This window comes from Podarcis cretensis, assembly GCF_951804945.1.
Source record: "Podarcis cretensis genome assembly, chromosome: 3".
Classification (NCBI taxonomy): Eukaryota; Metazoa; Chordata; class Lepidosauria; order Squamata; family Lacertidae; genus Podarcis; species Podarcis cretensis.
Window position 1 is genome coordinate 12469081 of NC_137172.1, and position 16475 is coordinate 12485555.

Sequence of the window (16475 nt, forward strand, 5' to 3'; positions counted from 1 at the left end):
GTGCTGCGATTTCTGTTCTCATCCTGAAGCAAAGTTCTTAACCCGAGGTACTATTTCTGGGTTAGCAGAGTCTGTAACCTGAAGTTTCTGAAACCTGAAGCGTCTGTAACCCGAGGTGCCACTGTACTTTCAGATACTCCTTAGTTGACAAAACTGAGAGCCCTGCACACTGTTGACACCAATTCACACAACGAGTGCCAACAACCCTTGAGTATGGTGGTTTGAAAAACTGCTTTGGCTATCAGAGGAACTTAACTGGGAATCTGTTGTGTAGGGGCACACCAGCTCACATCCTGGGTGTGACTAAAGGTGTGACTTCCAGCAGAGGTAGGTCAAAAGAAAGGCTCAGACTTGTGAACAGCATGGAATGGCCCAAGGGGAAGAAATATCTTACATTCTTTTCTTTTTAAACTAATTTTTATTTGTTTCTAAACAAATACAAATACAATAACCATTAAACATTCTTAATGCAACACAATACCTGCTTGCTGCCAGAATTTGAGGTGTTTCATTCCAACGGTTACCAGTCTATCAGCATGGTGGGGGTTGCATTTCACTACAAATATCTTGTCTTTATGGCCTCTGGAATGAATTAAAGAGTAAAGAATACATGAGTTGTCTAGCCATCTATTTTTTTAAAAAAAGATTTTGGTGCATTGTGAGATGTGTGTGTGTGTTTTTAAAAATGCATGCAAAAAAGGCACTGCTTTGGGATACATTTTTAGAAATTAGAAAGCTGAGTTGAATGGGGATTTATTGATCTATAAGCAAACCTTAGATTCTAACAAGTTGTGACAGCAGCAGACCTGTTTTACAACAAAAGGACACAACTGAACAGGTGTACTATGCGTTGCTACTGCAAGACAGACATTGAAGAGAAATTTAGTATACATTCTGGTTGCTGTAGGTTTACATCCCTATTATTGCTGATCCAAACAGAAATATTTAAAACTCATACGGTATATGAAAATGGTTCTTGTAGTCTTAAGGGGCTTGAAATCTGCTCTATTTTGCACTATTTTGGTGCTCTTGTGCAACAAACCTGCTTCCCCCCCTCCTCAATTTTTTTGCAGCAAGGAACGCAATGGGGAACATATGGAATACCAATCACTTGATGCAAAGTTGCATAGATCAGAATGAACGCTCAAAAAACAGCAGATGTCACACAAACTCCCTGCAAACTTTTTGCAATGAATCAGGATGAATAGTCAAAAAACAGGTCATCTGGAAGCGAGGTCAGAGTCTGGAAAAGTCTGAATTAAGTCCCTCTGACAAGCCATTTTGGTTTTATCTGCTATGACTGAATGGAGTTCTAACATCCTCTGAGAAGGTAGCACAGCCTGCAGAGTGAACACAGATCCATCTCAATATGATCAATATGATCTATGACATATTAAATATTGCTGAATCCAGTTCATGCAGCAAGTGCAGGAAGGAAGCAGATGTCTGCCAAAGCAAGCATTACTCTACAGCAGGCTTCCTCAAACTCGGCCCTCCAGATGTTTTTGGCCTACAACTCCCATGATCTCTAGCTAGCAGGACCAGCAGTCAGGGATGATGGGAATTGTAGTCTCGAAACATCTAGAGGGCTGAGGTGGAGGAAGCCAGCTCTACAGGATTCATATAAATATATATTGGTAAGTTTCACCCCTGTTCACCCCTGTTATAATTCCTCCAGTCCTGTTAATTCTGCTAAATTACTTTCAGTCCATGAAAAACTGCCAGTTGCAGTGTGTTTTCAACACTTGCTAAAAACATACATGTTTGGCCAAGAATTTCTGGTCATTGATATCCAGCCTTTGTAAAACTTTCCTGGTTTCTGTACTTTTGTTGTAATGCCAATTTTATTGACTATGTTTTGATATTTTTGCGAATTCTGGATTTTTTAAAACACACACACACACAAATGACACTATAGAAGTGTTTTAATTTAAATGAACAAAAGGGAACAGGGAACAAACTGGAGTTATCCATAACGGCTTCAGTCACAGTTAAAGCTCTCTCTTTGTTTCCATAGTTTGTGAAGGTGACTGGTAAAAAAAAGTATCAGTATTTTAAACTGATCAGCGGAGCTCAATGAAGCTCATTGTGGGTCCGGTCAATTATGTATTCACTGTTTCATGAGATAATAGCATACCCACCCCAAATCATAGAAATAATAGTGTCAATGAACAGGAACAGAATCAACAGGAATGGAGACATTTATTGGAGTTGTACTGTATGGATCCTTAGTTTAGTAGGCAGACACCAAAGTCGTTTCAGCATTATTCACAACAATTTCTTGAGGAAGGCAGCCCATCTTGGAGAAGGAAAACTGAACTTGAGGGATATCTTCAGGAGAAGAAAATGCTAAGGAGTAAACCCTACACATATTCCTCCCTGGATGGCTCCTTGTACACCTCCTTCTGGCAACTCCTGCAGCCAATATGGTGTCAGATGTATTGCTCTGCTTTCCTATGGACATCAGAAAGACCGGGGGGAGGGTCTTGTTGTCTGGGCAGCTCAGGATCTCGATAAACACTACCCAGACCCCCGGAGAGGTCACAACTCAGCAAAAACAACATGGGAGGCAGCAGTTACGCTTAAGTCCATCAGTGGCTACAAGATGCTACACTTGTTCTTAGCCAAAAGGCCAAGAACTCACAGCTACAAAATATCATGGCAATACTCAGCCTCCAGAGTCCCAGTGGTTCTCAACCTGTGGGTCCCCAGATGTTGTTGGATTACAACTCCCATCATCCCTGAGCTCTGGCCTTGCTAGCTAGGGGTGATGGGAGTTGTAGTTCAACAACACCTGGGGACCCACAGTTTGAGAAAGGCTGCTCCAGACTATTACGGACGTCACCTGTATATCAGCCTAACAGGAAAGTACCTGGATCTGACCAAATGAAACAATGCTACATAATTTTTATTCAGCAAATCTTCCCCATTTTGAGCAGACTCTATTTCATATGGAGAGCAGTTTTCAGGAAACGGTTGGCAAAGTAATTCATATGGGGGTAAAAAAACCACACAGCTGTGCTTCAATGTATTCAAGATAACAGAGGGAAAGGCGACACAGGTCAAATTAATTAAGAGAGCTATAAAGAGCACCATTTAAACCACTAGGCGATAAGCAAGTTGCTATTAATATTTAAGCAGTCTCAGAAAGAGGACTGGAAGATCCGTGATAAGTAATTGCAGCACATTAGATGGATAATTAGAAGGGCAAAAATTAACACAATATTTCAAAGAATAGTTAAAGCCAACAGAAATAAGGTATGAAATATAGATTTTGATTAATTCGTGTTAGTTATTTCAGTGGGTCCTGGGATTTGCCCCACAAAGTTTTAAATCATCACAATACTGCTAGAATATTTGCAAGACGTTATTAGGCTGGTAGTTGTATGGGGAGGAGAAGAGCTGAAAGGCTCTGCCTTTTCATCTTTGCAAAGGGATATGGCAGCCCATGCATGAGAAATGTAGCTTTCATTGTAAAAAAGTTAAGAGCATTTGCCACCTCTGGGTTCTGCATGGTCCCTGGAAGCGTTTTTAAAGTAAGGGCTCAAAAACTAAACTTAAATTCAAAGGGGATTCTAACTTTGCAGAAGACACATTGATGCAGCAGATTAAGTGAATGAACTCTGATGTCTTGTCCATTATCAAGCGGGGGGGGGGGCTAGGGTGCGTTTCAAAAACCCACCCAGCCTTCGCTTTTGGTTGGAGAGCAAAGGACTCAAGCTCAGAAGTTTTCAGGTGTTTTGAACCAGTATGTAACACAGTTCAACTGTATGCAAGATTTCAGCCAAATACTTTATACTGAGATAAAAAAAAAACCCTACTACTGCTTAATAATAGACAAAGCAAGTGTACTGCATTGAAAGAAATCATCGAGATCCATGATTTGCCTGGGCGCAGTCCTTATTTTATAAAAAGGGAAGCTTCTATTTAATAGTGGAAATGAGAACATCCATTAGAGAACCAATTAGATAAGTGACCAAACTGTTCCCGAATACTTCAAGCGTTCAGGCAATCACAAAAGCTTCTTAGCTCTTGTGAGGTTAACAGATAAACTCCTAGGCAACAAATGAAAAATTTAAAAATATGTATTCCAATTTGAGGTGGGAGTGGGCCCAGGAGAGGTTGTCTGACATTATCAGACTTGGAAAATCTATTTATATTATACCACCAAAACTGCAAGGGAGGTTCAGGGGGAGAAACTATCTCCCCTCCAACCACGCTGCTGTCCACAGCAAGAGGGCAGCTGTAGGGCATTTGTTGCAAACACTGCAGAATAAAGGCACAGAAGAGCACAAAGTAACATTTTGCTTTGGCAGAACAGGTGGAATTTAAGTTGTTTCCTCCAGTCACATAAGGACACATCCCTCCCCCAATTTCACCCAACTCCCCCTTGTAAGGGTTGAGATAAAGGTAAAGGTAAAGGTACCCCTGCCCATACGGGCCAGTCTTGACAGACTCTGTGGTTGTGCGCCCATCTCACTCAAGAGGCCAGGGGCCAGCGCTGTCCGGAGACACTTCCGGGTCACGTGGCCAGCGTGACATCGCTGCTCTGGCGAGCCAGAGCCGCACACGGAAACGCCGTTTACCTTCCCGCTGGTAAGCGGTCCCTATTTATCTACTTGCACCCGGAGCTGCTTTCGAACTGCTAGGTTGGCAGGCGCTGGGACCGAGCAGCGGGAGCGCACCCCGCCGCAGGGATTCGAACTGCCGACCTTTTGATCGGCAAGTCCTAGGTGCTGAGGCTTTAACCCACAGCGCCACCTGCGTCCCATAGGGTTGAGATAGATAGGTCCAATAATCAACTTACAATTATTCTGTATACAATCAATACAGGGAAAGACCTATATTGTTCATCACAAACTTACGCAAGAATGGGGGGTGGGGGTGGAACCAATAATGTAAGCTATAAGGGGGTAATTGGGTTGTTGTTTTTATTTTTATTATGTATTTTGTGCTTTTATATCTTGATTTATTCTGTGAACCGCCCTGAGACCCCTGGGTATATGGTGGTATATTATTATTATTATTATTATTATTATTATTATTATTAATAATAATAATAATAATATACGGCTGGAAATGCTATTACCATCATTAATGTTAGGGAATACAGCAAAACAAAACAAAATGATGTACCTCCTTTGCTAGTTAGCACAAAGCAACAACATCTGGAATGAACAACATAGGTGGAATACTGGTGAGCATGCAGGTGTCGATAGGTAAAAAGATCAATACGTCATTCAAGATTAAATACCCCCCCATGAATTGAGTCTACATATTTTGTAGGTGTGAAAAGGCCCATGAAGTGCACCAGTCACAGAACTTTTCATATTGTTCTCACATTTTTTAGGCATGCATCATTACGCAACACAGTAATTCAGTTTCACTAGCAAACCAGACGTTAAACTAACCTCTTTCCAGCCCCACGAGGAGCATGGGTAGCATTCGTGCGACACACTTACACACTGCAGCCGACACACTAACATGTCGTGACACACAGTTTGGAAAGCTCTGCTCTTATCAACGCATAGAAGTCTGGTATGTGAGAAGGTGGGGCACTGATGAAAATCACAATCTTCCTCTCTCTCTCTTGTCTAAACATACAGGTTTAAGGTATGGGGAGGAAGGTGGTATTTTGATCTCTTAGAACAACATCCTAAAACTTGGACATGAAAAAATATATGCATGCAACTCAAGCTGTTAGAAAGCATGCCTGCGTGACAATGTTCTTACCTGGTTGCTGCCATCTTTTCTCCTTTTTTCCAGTCCCAGAGTACGATGGTATGATTGTCATCTAACCCAATAGACGCCAGACATTTTCCATCAGCTGCACGAAAGCAATTCACAACATCAGAAGTGAGAAACCCTTAACAGAAATCTGACAAATGCTGCATTTATTTCTTGCAAATTTAAAGTACAGGTACTAACAGCAATGCAGCTGGATGCTTCGAATAAACATAATTTTTCACTGGGGCACAGGAGCAAATATTCTGCTAACAGTAGCATGTCAGTCACAGCATGTACAGGTCAACCTACCAGGTTCCTAAACTTTTTCGTAGCTTATTATATGACACCCACACCACTATCCAGCTCTCTGCCACCCCTCTCCCCAGTATCACCAGAAGTTACTGAGAAAAGTATCAAGAGGCAAATTAAGATAATGAGAAATTGTCAGTTTGCATTTCTTAGTACAGAAAGTATTGATCTGATGTGTAGAAATCTTTCCTATTGTAATTAATTCAAGAGGGTTCTGGAAGCTGCTCTGTGTGAAATAAACAAGCAGATGGTTCCTGATGTTTGGGTTATTCTTTCAGAGAAGCTGAGTACAATGGCTTAAACTGGTTCTCTTATCTCTTCTGTCAAGGTCATGCCGACTATAAAAATAAGGCCAGAAGGAGCCTGGGTTTCACTCTTTTCCATCTCACTTCCTTCTGGTGTGGTGTTCTGTATATAGTGTTAAGGCTTAGTCTTTTTATGAGTTATTGTAAGTTATTAAGTCTGCTGCAACTGGATTTCTTATGGACAGTTCCAATCCTGAATGTATTGGATTTGTGACCATGATGCTTATTTGCCTTCAGTAGCAGTAAAGCTCTGCTGGATGAAATATTAATTGCCTCCGGTCTATTTTTGGGGGAGTCCTGCAACGTGTTTAAGTTTTCACTCTGCTAACTATACATTGGAGTTCTGCTCTGGAGCAATGCTGAGTAGAATACGTGACAGAAACACCGTTTCCTTCTTTCACAGGAATGATAAGGCCCACTACTAAAACACACCTCATTTTATTGCACTGCGCTTCACAGATATTGCGCCTTAGAAAGATGCAGCTGCAGCTGTAGCAAGCCTAGGCACTTCCAGGGGAAGGAAGTCCCACTCCCTACCCCTCTTCTGGCCATGAGAGTGCAGCTGGCTTGGGCTGGAGCCTGGTTTACCCTCTCCTTTGCCTGCAGCTCACTAGACTACACTATAATATTAATGTAACGTTTATATCATGGGTAGGCAAACTAAGGCCTGAGGGCCGGATCTGGCCCAATCGCCTTCTCAATCCGGCCCCCGGACGGTCTGGGAATCAGGCTGTTTTTACATGAGTAGAATGTGTCCTTTTATTTAAAATGCACCTCTGGGTTATTTGTGGGGCCTGCCTGGTGTTTTTACATAAGTAGAAAGTGTGCTTTTATTTAAAATGCATCTCTGGGTTGTTTGTGGGGCATAGGAATTCGTTCTCTCCCCCCCAAAAAAAAAAAATATAGTCCAGCCCCCCACAAGGTCTGTACTGGGAAACCCCTAAAATTGTGTGACTTGCATTATTGCAATACAGTCATACCTCGGGTTACAGACGCTTCAGGTTGCATTTTTTTGGGTTATGGACCCGCCGAAACCTCATAGAATCATAGAGTTGGAAGAGACCACAAGGGCCATCGAGTCCAACCCCCTGCCAAGCAGGAAACACCATCAGAGCACTCCTGACATATGGTTGTCAAGCCTCTGCTTAAAGACCTCCAAAGAAGGAGACTCCACCACACTCCTGGGCAGCAAATTCCACTGTCAAGCAGCTCTTACTGTCAGGAAGTTCTTTCTAATGTTTAGGTGGAATCTTCTTTCTTGTACCTTGGAACCATTGCTCCGTGTCCGCTTCTCTGGAGCAGCAGAAAACAACCTTTCTCCCTCCTCTATGTGACATCCTTTTATATATTTGAACATGGCTATCATATCACCCCTTAACCTCCTCTTCTCCAGGCTAAACATGCCCAGCTCCCTTAGCCGTTCCTCATAAGGCATCGTTTCCAGGCCTTTGACCATTTGGGTTGCCCTCCTCTGGACACGTTCCAGTTTGTCATTGTCCTTCTTGAACTGTGGTGCCCAGAACTGGACACAGTACTCCAGGTGAGGTCTGACCAGAGCAGAATACAGTGGCACTATTACTTCCCTTGATCTAGATGCAATACTCCTATTGATGCAGCCCAGAATTGCATTGGCTTTTTTAGCTGCCGTGTCACACTGTTGGCTCATGTCATGTTTGTGGTCAACCAAGACTCCTAGATCCTTTTCACATGTACTGCTCTCAAGCCGGGTGTCACCCATCTTGTATTTGTGCCTCTCATTTTTTTTGCCCAAGTGCAATACTTTACATTTCTCCCTGTTAAAATTCATCTTGTTTGTTTTGGCCCAGTTCTCTAATCTGTCAAGGTCGTTTTGAAGTGTGATCCTGTCCTCTGGGGTGTTAGCCACCCCTCCCAGTTTGGTGTCATCTGCAAATTTGATCAGGATGCCCTTGAGTCCATCATCCAAGTCGTTGATAAAGATGTTGAATAAGACTGGGCCCAAGACAGAACCCTGTGGCACCCCACTAGTCACTCTTCTCCAGGATGAAGAGGAACCATTGATGAGCACCCTTTGGGTTCGGTCAGTCAGCCAGTTACAAATCCACTGAGTGGTAGCATAGTCAAGTCCGCATTTTACCAGCTTCTTTACAAGAATATCATGGGGCACCTTCCGGTACCTGAAAGTACCGGAATGGGTTACTTCCAAGTTTCAGTGGTTGCGCATGCGCAGAAGCGCTAAATTGCACTTTGCGCATGTGCAGAAGTGCAGATGTGCCACTGTGGGTTGCGAATGCTGCGGGTTGTGAATGTGCATCCCGCACCGATCACGTTCGCAACCCAAGCGTCCACTGTATTCACTTTATTGCAATGGTCTGGAACCGAACCCACAATATCTATGAGGTATGCACGTACTCTCTTTCAAGGAAAGCACAGAAGAGGATAGTGCAGCCTCTCTAACCACCAAAAGCACCCACATCTGCTTAGCTTCAACTGTGTTCAGTGGCAGAAGAACCTCCAACCCAACACAGGCATAAATCCAAAACTAGCCTGATTGCACCAAACTGTTGACACTGTCAGTCCAGACTGTGGTGGTGGTTCCTGGCGAACAGAACATGTGGCTTGCAAACAAAGGGGGAAAGGCTCTCATGGCATGTGCTCCACTGGCTTACTGAACTCATCAGGGAGGAAAGCAGACTTAGGAGGTAGCTACTGTGAAATGCTGAGCAGATTCAGGCAAAGGTATAATCTCCCACGAAACTTACAAAATATCTAGCGTCACAGCACCATGCGGAGAAGCTCTAGCTAATGGGATTTGCACTCAAATGAAATGTTTCCCTGGCAGTCAAAATACATTCTTTAGGGAACAAAAACTATATTTTGAAGTATAGATTGTGAGAAACTTGCAACAAACGTAACACATCAATAACAGTGTGAAACAGGTAGTATTTTAGGAGTGCTATTTATTTTTCATACAACACATAACCCCCACAACTAGGCACCCTACAAAAATTAAAAGGGAAGCAGTCTTGGCCTGCCAGCTTAAAGTCTGATACAATATAAGGCATATTAAGGATGGTTTGTACACAGCATCCATTAGGAACATCCCTCTGTAAATTCCACTGTTGCTAGCCTTATTGATAAATACTGTTACGAAGAAAGGAAAAGAACAGTGACATAAGAACTTGCTTTAAGGTTTACGCACTCATGACCTGCTCCAAAGTGGGAACTGAACCTATTTATTTGGAAACTGATAAGGAAATGTGGCGATACTAATATTGGAGAGAAAAACAGAAATTGACAGCAACCCAAACTGATGGATCCATGAGACCCTAGTTGGCAGTGGTTAGCTGCTTACCTGAAAAATCAAGGGCACAGACGCCTCTTTGGTGTTGGCCTCTTAGCAGCGACAAACATTTGAGTGCTTGAGTGTCCCACACATGAATGGCGGCATCTCTCCCAACCTAAATCAGAACACCTGGTGTGAGCGGCTGTGCGTAAACAAAAAACTTGACAGTAATAATTTCCACCCAACACACTCTTCAGCCAGGAAACACTTCCTAGTTTTCTCAACCAGATGTCTCTTAAGTGCGGTTTACTTTGATATTTCAGGTGCTGACGAGAGGCTTCCTGCCCGTATTGTCATCTAGACTTGGCCACAATCCATTGTTCATAATCTTACTTCCATTTTCAAAGCTGTCATCCTTGCCCTCCTCTCCTCAGTTTCACTACACCCCTCAAGGACAAAATATATCCATGGAGCACCTAGTTATTGGCTCTCCCATTCAATTCCTTCTTCTTGGGCACCCTCTGGGGTCAAGGGGTCTTCTGACACACACCTACCTTCACGCTTCCTGTTCCTCCAATACCCTTTTTTACCAGCCAGCATTTGGATAACAACAGACTGCAACCTTTTCCTTGAAGTCATCCTCAGTTTGCCCTTCCTATCCTCTTCTGTTTTCCCTCCTGTCACTCTTAGCAGCCTCTCCAGTACTTTGCCTTCCTCCTCCTGTTTGACTTTTGGGGTTTGCTCCAATGAGCTTTAAGCCTTCAAGCATTTCTCTTCTCCTTCCTGCATTCTATTTCGGGGTGATCCTTTGACCAGCGCTATCACACTGATGATTCATACACGTATCATCGTCTTCATTCCTACTTGGCTCCCTCTAGCCAAAATAAAAAAAAATAAACACGTTTCTCTGATTTATACTCTTGGATGTCTAGCCATCACTGGAGTCTAACATTCCCCAAACTGGAACTCTATTTTATTTTAAACTTTATCCTTTGTTTTCCTTTCTTGATGCTGCAGCAATAGTGGGACATCTGACCTCCTGAAACCTTAGCCATTGCTGCTTATCAGGACGGATAAATATCGCTGCCAGTAAACCTCACTGTTCCCCATATTGTTGGCTAAAGGTAAAGGTAAAGGGACCCCTGACCATTAGGTCCAGTCGTGGCCGACTCTGGGGTTGTGGCGTTCATCTCGCTTTATTGGCCAAGAGAGCCAGCGTACAGCGTATAGGGTCATGTGGCCAGCATGACTAAGCCGCTTCTGGCGAACCAGAACAGCGCACGGAAACACCGTTTACCTTCCCGCCAGAATCTACTTGAATCTACCTATTTATCTACTTGCAGTTTTGACGTGCTTTTGAACTGAGAGGTTGGCAGGAGCAGGGACCGAGCAACGGGAGCTCACCCCGTCACGGGGATTCGAACTGCCGACCTTCTGATCTATACTATAAATGGTATACATTCCCTGTAACATAAGATGTATTTTATGGTTTGATGCCCACATCCTGCCTTCTGTTGGGGAGATGCTCTCCTATTTTTCTGCAAGGATACGGGTTCCTTACTATCAGCAGAGGCAACATTTAACTTTGTCTTCCTTGCACCCCACCCCCCACATTTTGGCCATAGGGATGTTTGAACATGGGCATCCCAATGAAACCATTATGCTGAAAGTTATGCAGACTACCTTAATATCCCTCCCTAAAATGTACACTCAGAAATGGAAAACTAAAATAGTAGCTGCAATAATAACTCCTTCTAGAAGCAAACAGTACCCCATGCCAACAGGATTGGAGCCAAACAGAGAAACAAGGGGGAGGTATCAGCATGTCTGGAGGACTCCAAGGTTTGCAGCAATACAAAAGAAACATTTTAAAATAAAAGTCTGAAAGAGCCCCCCAAATAACAGGCCCCCCCAAACTCAAACCAGCCAAACAAGAACTGAGCATGCTTAGTGGCCTCCAGGAATGGTGGAATATTGAGTTGCCGCTGGAAAACTGAGGATGGGAATGAATTGGCTTGCTTGAGCCTCTTACAGCTTATCATATCTCACAGGACGGCTGGGTGAACAGCAGCAGACCTGTTAAGGTGTCAGGAGAAACCAATGCAATATTTTCTTGTAGGTCCAATTTGCAATATACTAAATCACACCATTCCTAAGGAGGTTGGTATGGTGTTTGAATTTTACAAAAAACAAAGTGCAACAATAAGTAAACAACAAAAACAATAACAACGACGATAATAATAATACATTTCCATTGAATTGGCAAGCATTGTTTCTCCAAAATCTTACCTGTCCAGTAGCAACATAGTCTTTCAGAGGATGGATGGCTAGACTGAGGATATCATCATCGTGACCGAGATACAGTCTTTGGGTGTGTTGCTGTCTATTGTAAACAACAGCAACAGCAGCAATGTGGTATACCACCTCCCCAGTCTGTGTGTAGAACAAATTGTTTCGGCAGTCATAGCCTCTGTAACTGGGATGAATGAAAAACAGCAAAAGGTGAACATTTTAGCAAAGTGGCCTGCAAACTATAGACGCAAAGGATATTGTACTATGATCCTAAGTGCCTTCAGATTTTCCTGAAATCAACCAGACTCCATTTCTAAGTAATGTATTTAGGATACAGATTCAATATGAGAAGCAGTGGATTAAGAATAATGCTGGGTGGTATTCCTGGCATGGACAAAATGTCACAAGCTAGCTACTTAGAACCAGATAGCTGGTTTCATTCACAGTCTACAAACAAGTTGTCTTCCAGTTTCACCTTAAATCCTGAACTAAATCTGAGCTTTCAACACATGCTAAAAAGGGTTTCATTGGACAGTCCTGCGTGCAGATGAACTGATATTAATGGATATTTTCAAAGGAATTCATTTCTACAGTGGTGCCCAGCAAAAAGCCTGCATGGCTTCCATTTTTATGCAAAACATCGCCATGTTAAGCCAATCCAGCCAAGAGTTCCAGACACATAAATTATTACTGATCCAGAAAATAACTCTGAAAGCCAACTTTGAAGTATAGGTGGAAAAGGAAATGGGAAGGATTCACCTCCACCTTCCTCCGTATGTTAAAGCAAATGGGTGGACTGGTCCTTGGACCACAGCTGTCAACTTTCCCCTTTTCCTGTGAGGAATACTATTCGGAATAAGGGAATTTCCCTTAAAAAAAGTGAAACATTGACAACTATGCCTTGGACACTGCTGCCTGTGGGAAGCAGTTACCCATTTTTGTGAACGTTGTATTTCCTATGGTGAACTCAATTTTTTTGAATACTGTTCCTTCGGTAGCCTAGACAGCACCATCTGTGCTGCATAAACACAAACAATACTTTTGCTTGGAATTGCCCCCTAAGGGAGGGAGGGTCAGCTGCTAAAACATGGAGCATGTTAAGAGGACATGGAATGCTGGTTCTTGCAAGGTGGGCGGAAAAGGAAATGAGAGCCATTGAAGCACCTGAGATCCAGTGTGGTATAATGGTTGGAGTGTTGAACTATGACCTGGGAGACCAGGGTTCAAATCTCCACTCAGCCATGAAGCTCACTAGGCCAGTCACTATCTCTTAGCCTACCCAACCTCACACAGTTGTTGTGAGGATGAACTGGGGAGGAGGTGAACCATGTACACCACCTTGAGATCCTTGGAAAGAGAGGTGGTATAGGAATGTAATACATATACAGTGGTGCCCCGCAAGACGAATGCCTCGCAAGACGGAAAACCCGCTAGACGAAAGGGTTTTCCGTTTTGGAGGTGCTTCGCAAAACGAATTTCCTATGGGCTTGCTTCGCAAGACGAAAATGTCTTGCGAGTTCCTGCGGGGTTTCCCCCCCCCCTTTTCCTAAGCTGCTAAGCCGCTTATCCGCTTATCCGCTAAGCCGCTAAAAGCCGCTAAGACGCTAATAGTGCTAATCCGCTAAGCCGTCAATGGGCTTGCTTCGCAAGACGAAAAAACCGCTAGACGAAGAGACTCGCGGAACGGATTCTTTTTGTCTTGCGAGGCACCACTGTATACCGGTAAATGGAATGACATCTCCTTTAGGAAAGCATGAACAGGAGCAATCCATACGGCACCATTTTGTTACAGGTTTCAGTTCTCCATACTTAACATAGGCTACAGCTGATGTGTTGTTGACTTGGAAGCAGGCACAATGCAAAACTACAATGCAAGCCCCTAACAGAAAACTCCATTTCCCTAAACTGAGAATGTGTTTCTTGGTTTTCATGATAACTTCAGACACAGTCTCTAAATCTAGGTGCTATTTCTGGTTTTGCCAAGAACAGATTACCTTTTTCTGCAAATTGTAGTCTATAAAAGCGAAAAGACAAGAGTAGTCACTACTGAAAAGTTATTATACCCATGTATAAATTGCAGCTTTAAGCTGTCCTCGGGGGCTCGCTCTCTTTTAAGGAAGGGCACTGAGTGGTTTTTCTCTTTACTTTGCTGTTTCAGTTGAGGTAGATCTTCTTTGTAAACCTAAAATAATCGAGAGTTACATTGCATTACACATCCCCAGTCCAATAATCCATGTGGCTTATTGCTATTTGCGCCACGACGGAGCATAGTAATTTGCAAGATCAATGTCACTACCCTGTAATGCATGACAAAAATCTGCCTCTTTGAGAAGTCTGAATTCTTTGTATCAGAAGCACCAGTAATGGAAGATCAGGCCAAGCTCATTCGATTACTGCACAAAAAAGTTTAAAAACTATGTTTATGTGTGACACTTGATTCCGCCCCCCCGCCCCACTGTCTTAATTCTTTTAAATTAAAAAAACCAAACATATGTAGATCCTTCCTTCATTCGTTCAGGGAGTTTTTGTGACATATGCAAATGACACAGGAGATTTAAGCAGTTTGCGAGCGCTGAAAGAACTAGGAGATGGATTTACACTGCTAACAGGTACACCAGATATTAGGCATGTAAATCTTTTAAAGAGATGGTTAGGAACTCAGATACTGTGACATCGGTTTAATCCAGCGGACAGCTGCAAAACAGCTTCCAAAGATTCCTGTGTGGGTGTAAAATTTCCTGCGTTTGGGAAGCTGCAAGATTCTAAGGCACTGGAAATCTCTGCAAAGTACATGTCCGAGTTGTTTCTATCAATCACGACTGCTTGCATACAACCCTGTTCCTTAATAGATGGCCTGTGAGCCATAACAGCTCTACATATACTCTCCAGCTGTCCCTCCAAGCCATAGCATCTTCGTTTCCCATCATCACCGCCCCCCCCCCCCCACGATTCTCTGTCATACCCCCAGGCAGCAGCAATAGTATCTGTGTTACAGCTGATATAGCCCCTTAGCACAATGCTATGCACACTGATTCTTAAAGAAACATTGGATTGAACATCCCATAAACCATATGGTGATGTTTAGGGTGCCCCTGAACTTTCAATCAATGCTTTTCGGCGAGGGTATATGTAGGACTACTATTGGAAGTTGGGAACAGAAAAAGCCCCCTTGTGGAAGAGGAGGAAGGAACTTCAAACTCTTGTGCCCAAGACTCACCCCAAGCTAAAGTCACAACACAGGACAAATGAATTAAGAGTCATAGAGTTGCAGAGTTGGGATCATCAGGGTCATCCAATCCAACCCCCTATAGTGCTGGAATCTTTTGCCCAACAAGGGACTCGAACCCATGACCCTCAGAATAATAATAATAATAATAATAATAATAATAATTTATTATTTATACCCCGCCCATCTGGCTGGGTTTCCCCAGCCACTCTGGCAGGCTTCAAACAGAATATTAAAATTAAACATTAAAAGCTTCCCTAAACAGGGCTGCCTTCAGATGTCGTCTAAAAGTCTGGTAGTTGTTTGTTTTTCTCTTTGACATCTGGTGGGAGGGCGTTCCACAGGGCAGGTGCCACTACCGAGAAGGCCCTCTGCCTGGTTCCCTGTAACTTGGCTTCTCGTAGCGAGGGAACCGTCAGCAGGCCCCCTTGGCACTGGACCTCAGTGTCCGGGCTGGACAATGGGGGTGGAGACGCTCCTTCAGGTATACTGGACTGAGATTAAGAGTCTCATGCACTACTGACTGAGTTATCTCCCCATAACTGCAAGGTCAGGTCCAGCAATCTGCAGAGGAAGCCTGCCTCACAGTCCATTTGGTGAGTGTAATGCATTCTGCAGTGACAAAGGCGGGGCCTTCTCTATGGGGGCCCCTCCATTTGCAGAATTACCTGCTTATGGAGATAAGACTACCTTTAACTTAAAACATCCATTGTTTCACACAGGCATCTGTAAATGAACTCGACCATTTAGATGCTGCTGCTGCTGCGCTGAGCTGTTTTCAATGTTTTTATTAGTCCACGTGAGTTAAATGATGATTTAATTAATTGTTTATTGCTTTATGGCGTACACTACATTTAGCTCCTTAGGATCCTACAGAATGAGAGGCAGCTTATAAATGGAAATAATAAATAAACACTCACATAAATGCAGAGAAGGGTGCAATTGTTGAAGCAATATACTTTTTCTTTTAGCTTCAACAAACAGATTGGAAAGTAAGAGATTTAGGGTCATTATGGCAAAAGCATTTGGAAGGCCACTTATGTCTTAAACAAATGCATGCTTAGGAACTTCATGCAAATCTTCTTCCCTTCAGTGAAAATGAAATGCAATCCCTACATATTTATTCAGCATTTTTATTTCATATAATTCCTTGCTTTATTGGTAGCCCTTTAATTTAAAGGACGATTCCTGTATTGAAGAAGGTTGGACTAGATGACCCTCAGGGTCCCTTCCAACTCTACAATTCGATGATTCCATGAGAATAAATTAACATTAATTATGGATTTACCGGCTAACGAGAGCGGTGGGTTTGAAAATCCTGTGCATGATTCTGTAAGAGACTTGCAGAAGA

At 43.1% G+C, this 16475-nt stretch overlaps 1 protein-coding gene across 6 annotated transcripts in view; it reads right to left on the reverse strand.

Annotated features, from left to right (window-relative positions):
• EML6 (EMAP like 6) overlaps positions 1-16475 on the reverse strand; it is a 170351-nt gene that overhangs the window by 63712 nt on the left and 90164 nt on the right. For all 6 annotated transcript variants that reach the window (XR_013836564.1, XM_079968390.1, XM_079968387.1 and 3 more), the window contains 5 exons: positions 13962-14080; positions 11896-12082; positions 9676-9781; positions 5734-5827; positions 482-582 (listed from right to left, as the gene is read on the reverse strand). Coding sequence is in view for 5 of the 6 variants with exons in the window: in XM_079968390.1 (XP_079824516.1) it covers positions 482-582; positions 5734-5827; positions 9676-9781; positions 11896-12082; positions 13962-14080 (607 nt within the window). In the remaining variant the exon portion in view is untranslated. The remainder of the gene's footprint in view (positions 1-481; positions 583-5733; positions 5828-9675; positions 9782-11895; positions 12083-13961; positions 14081-16475) is intronic.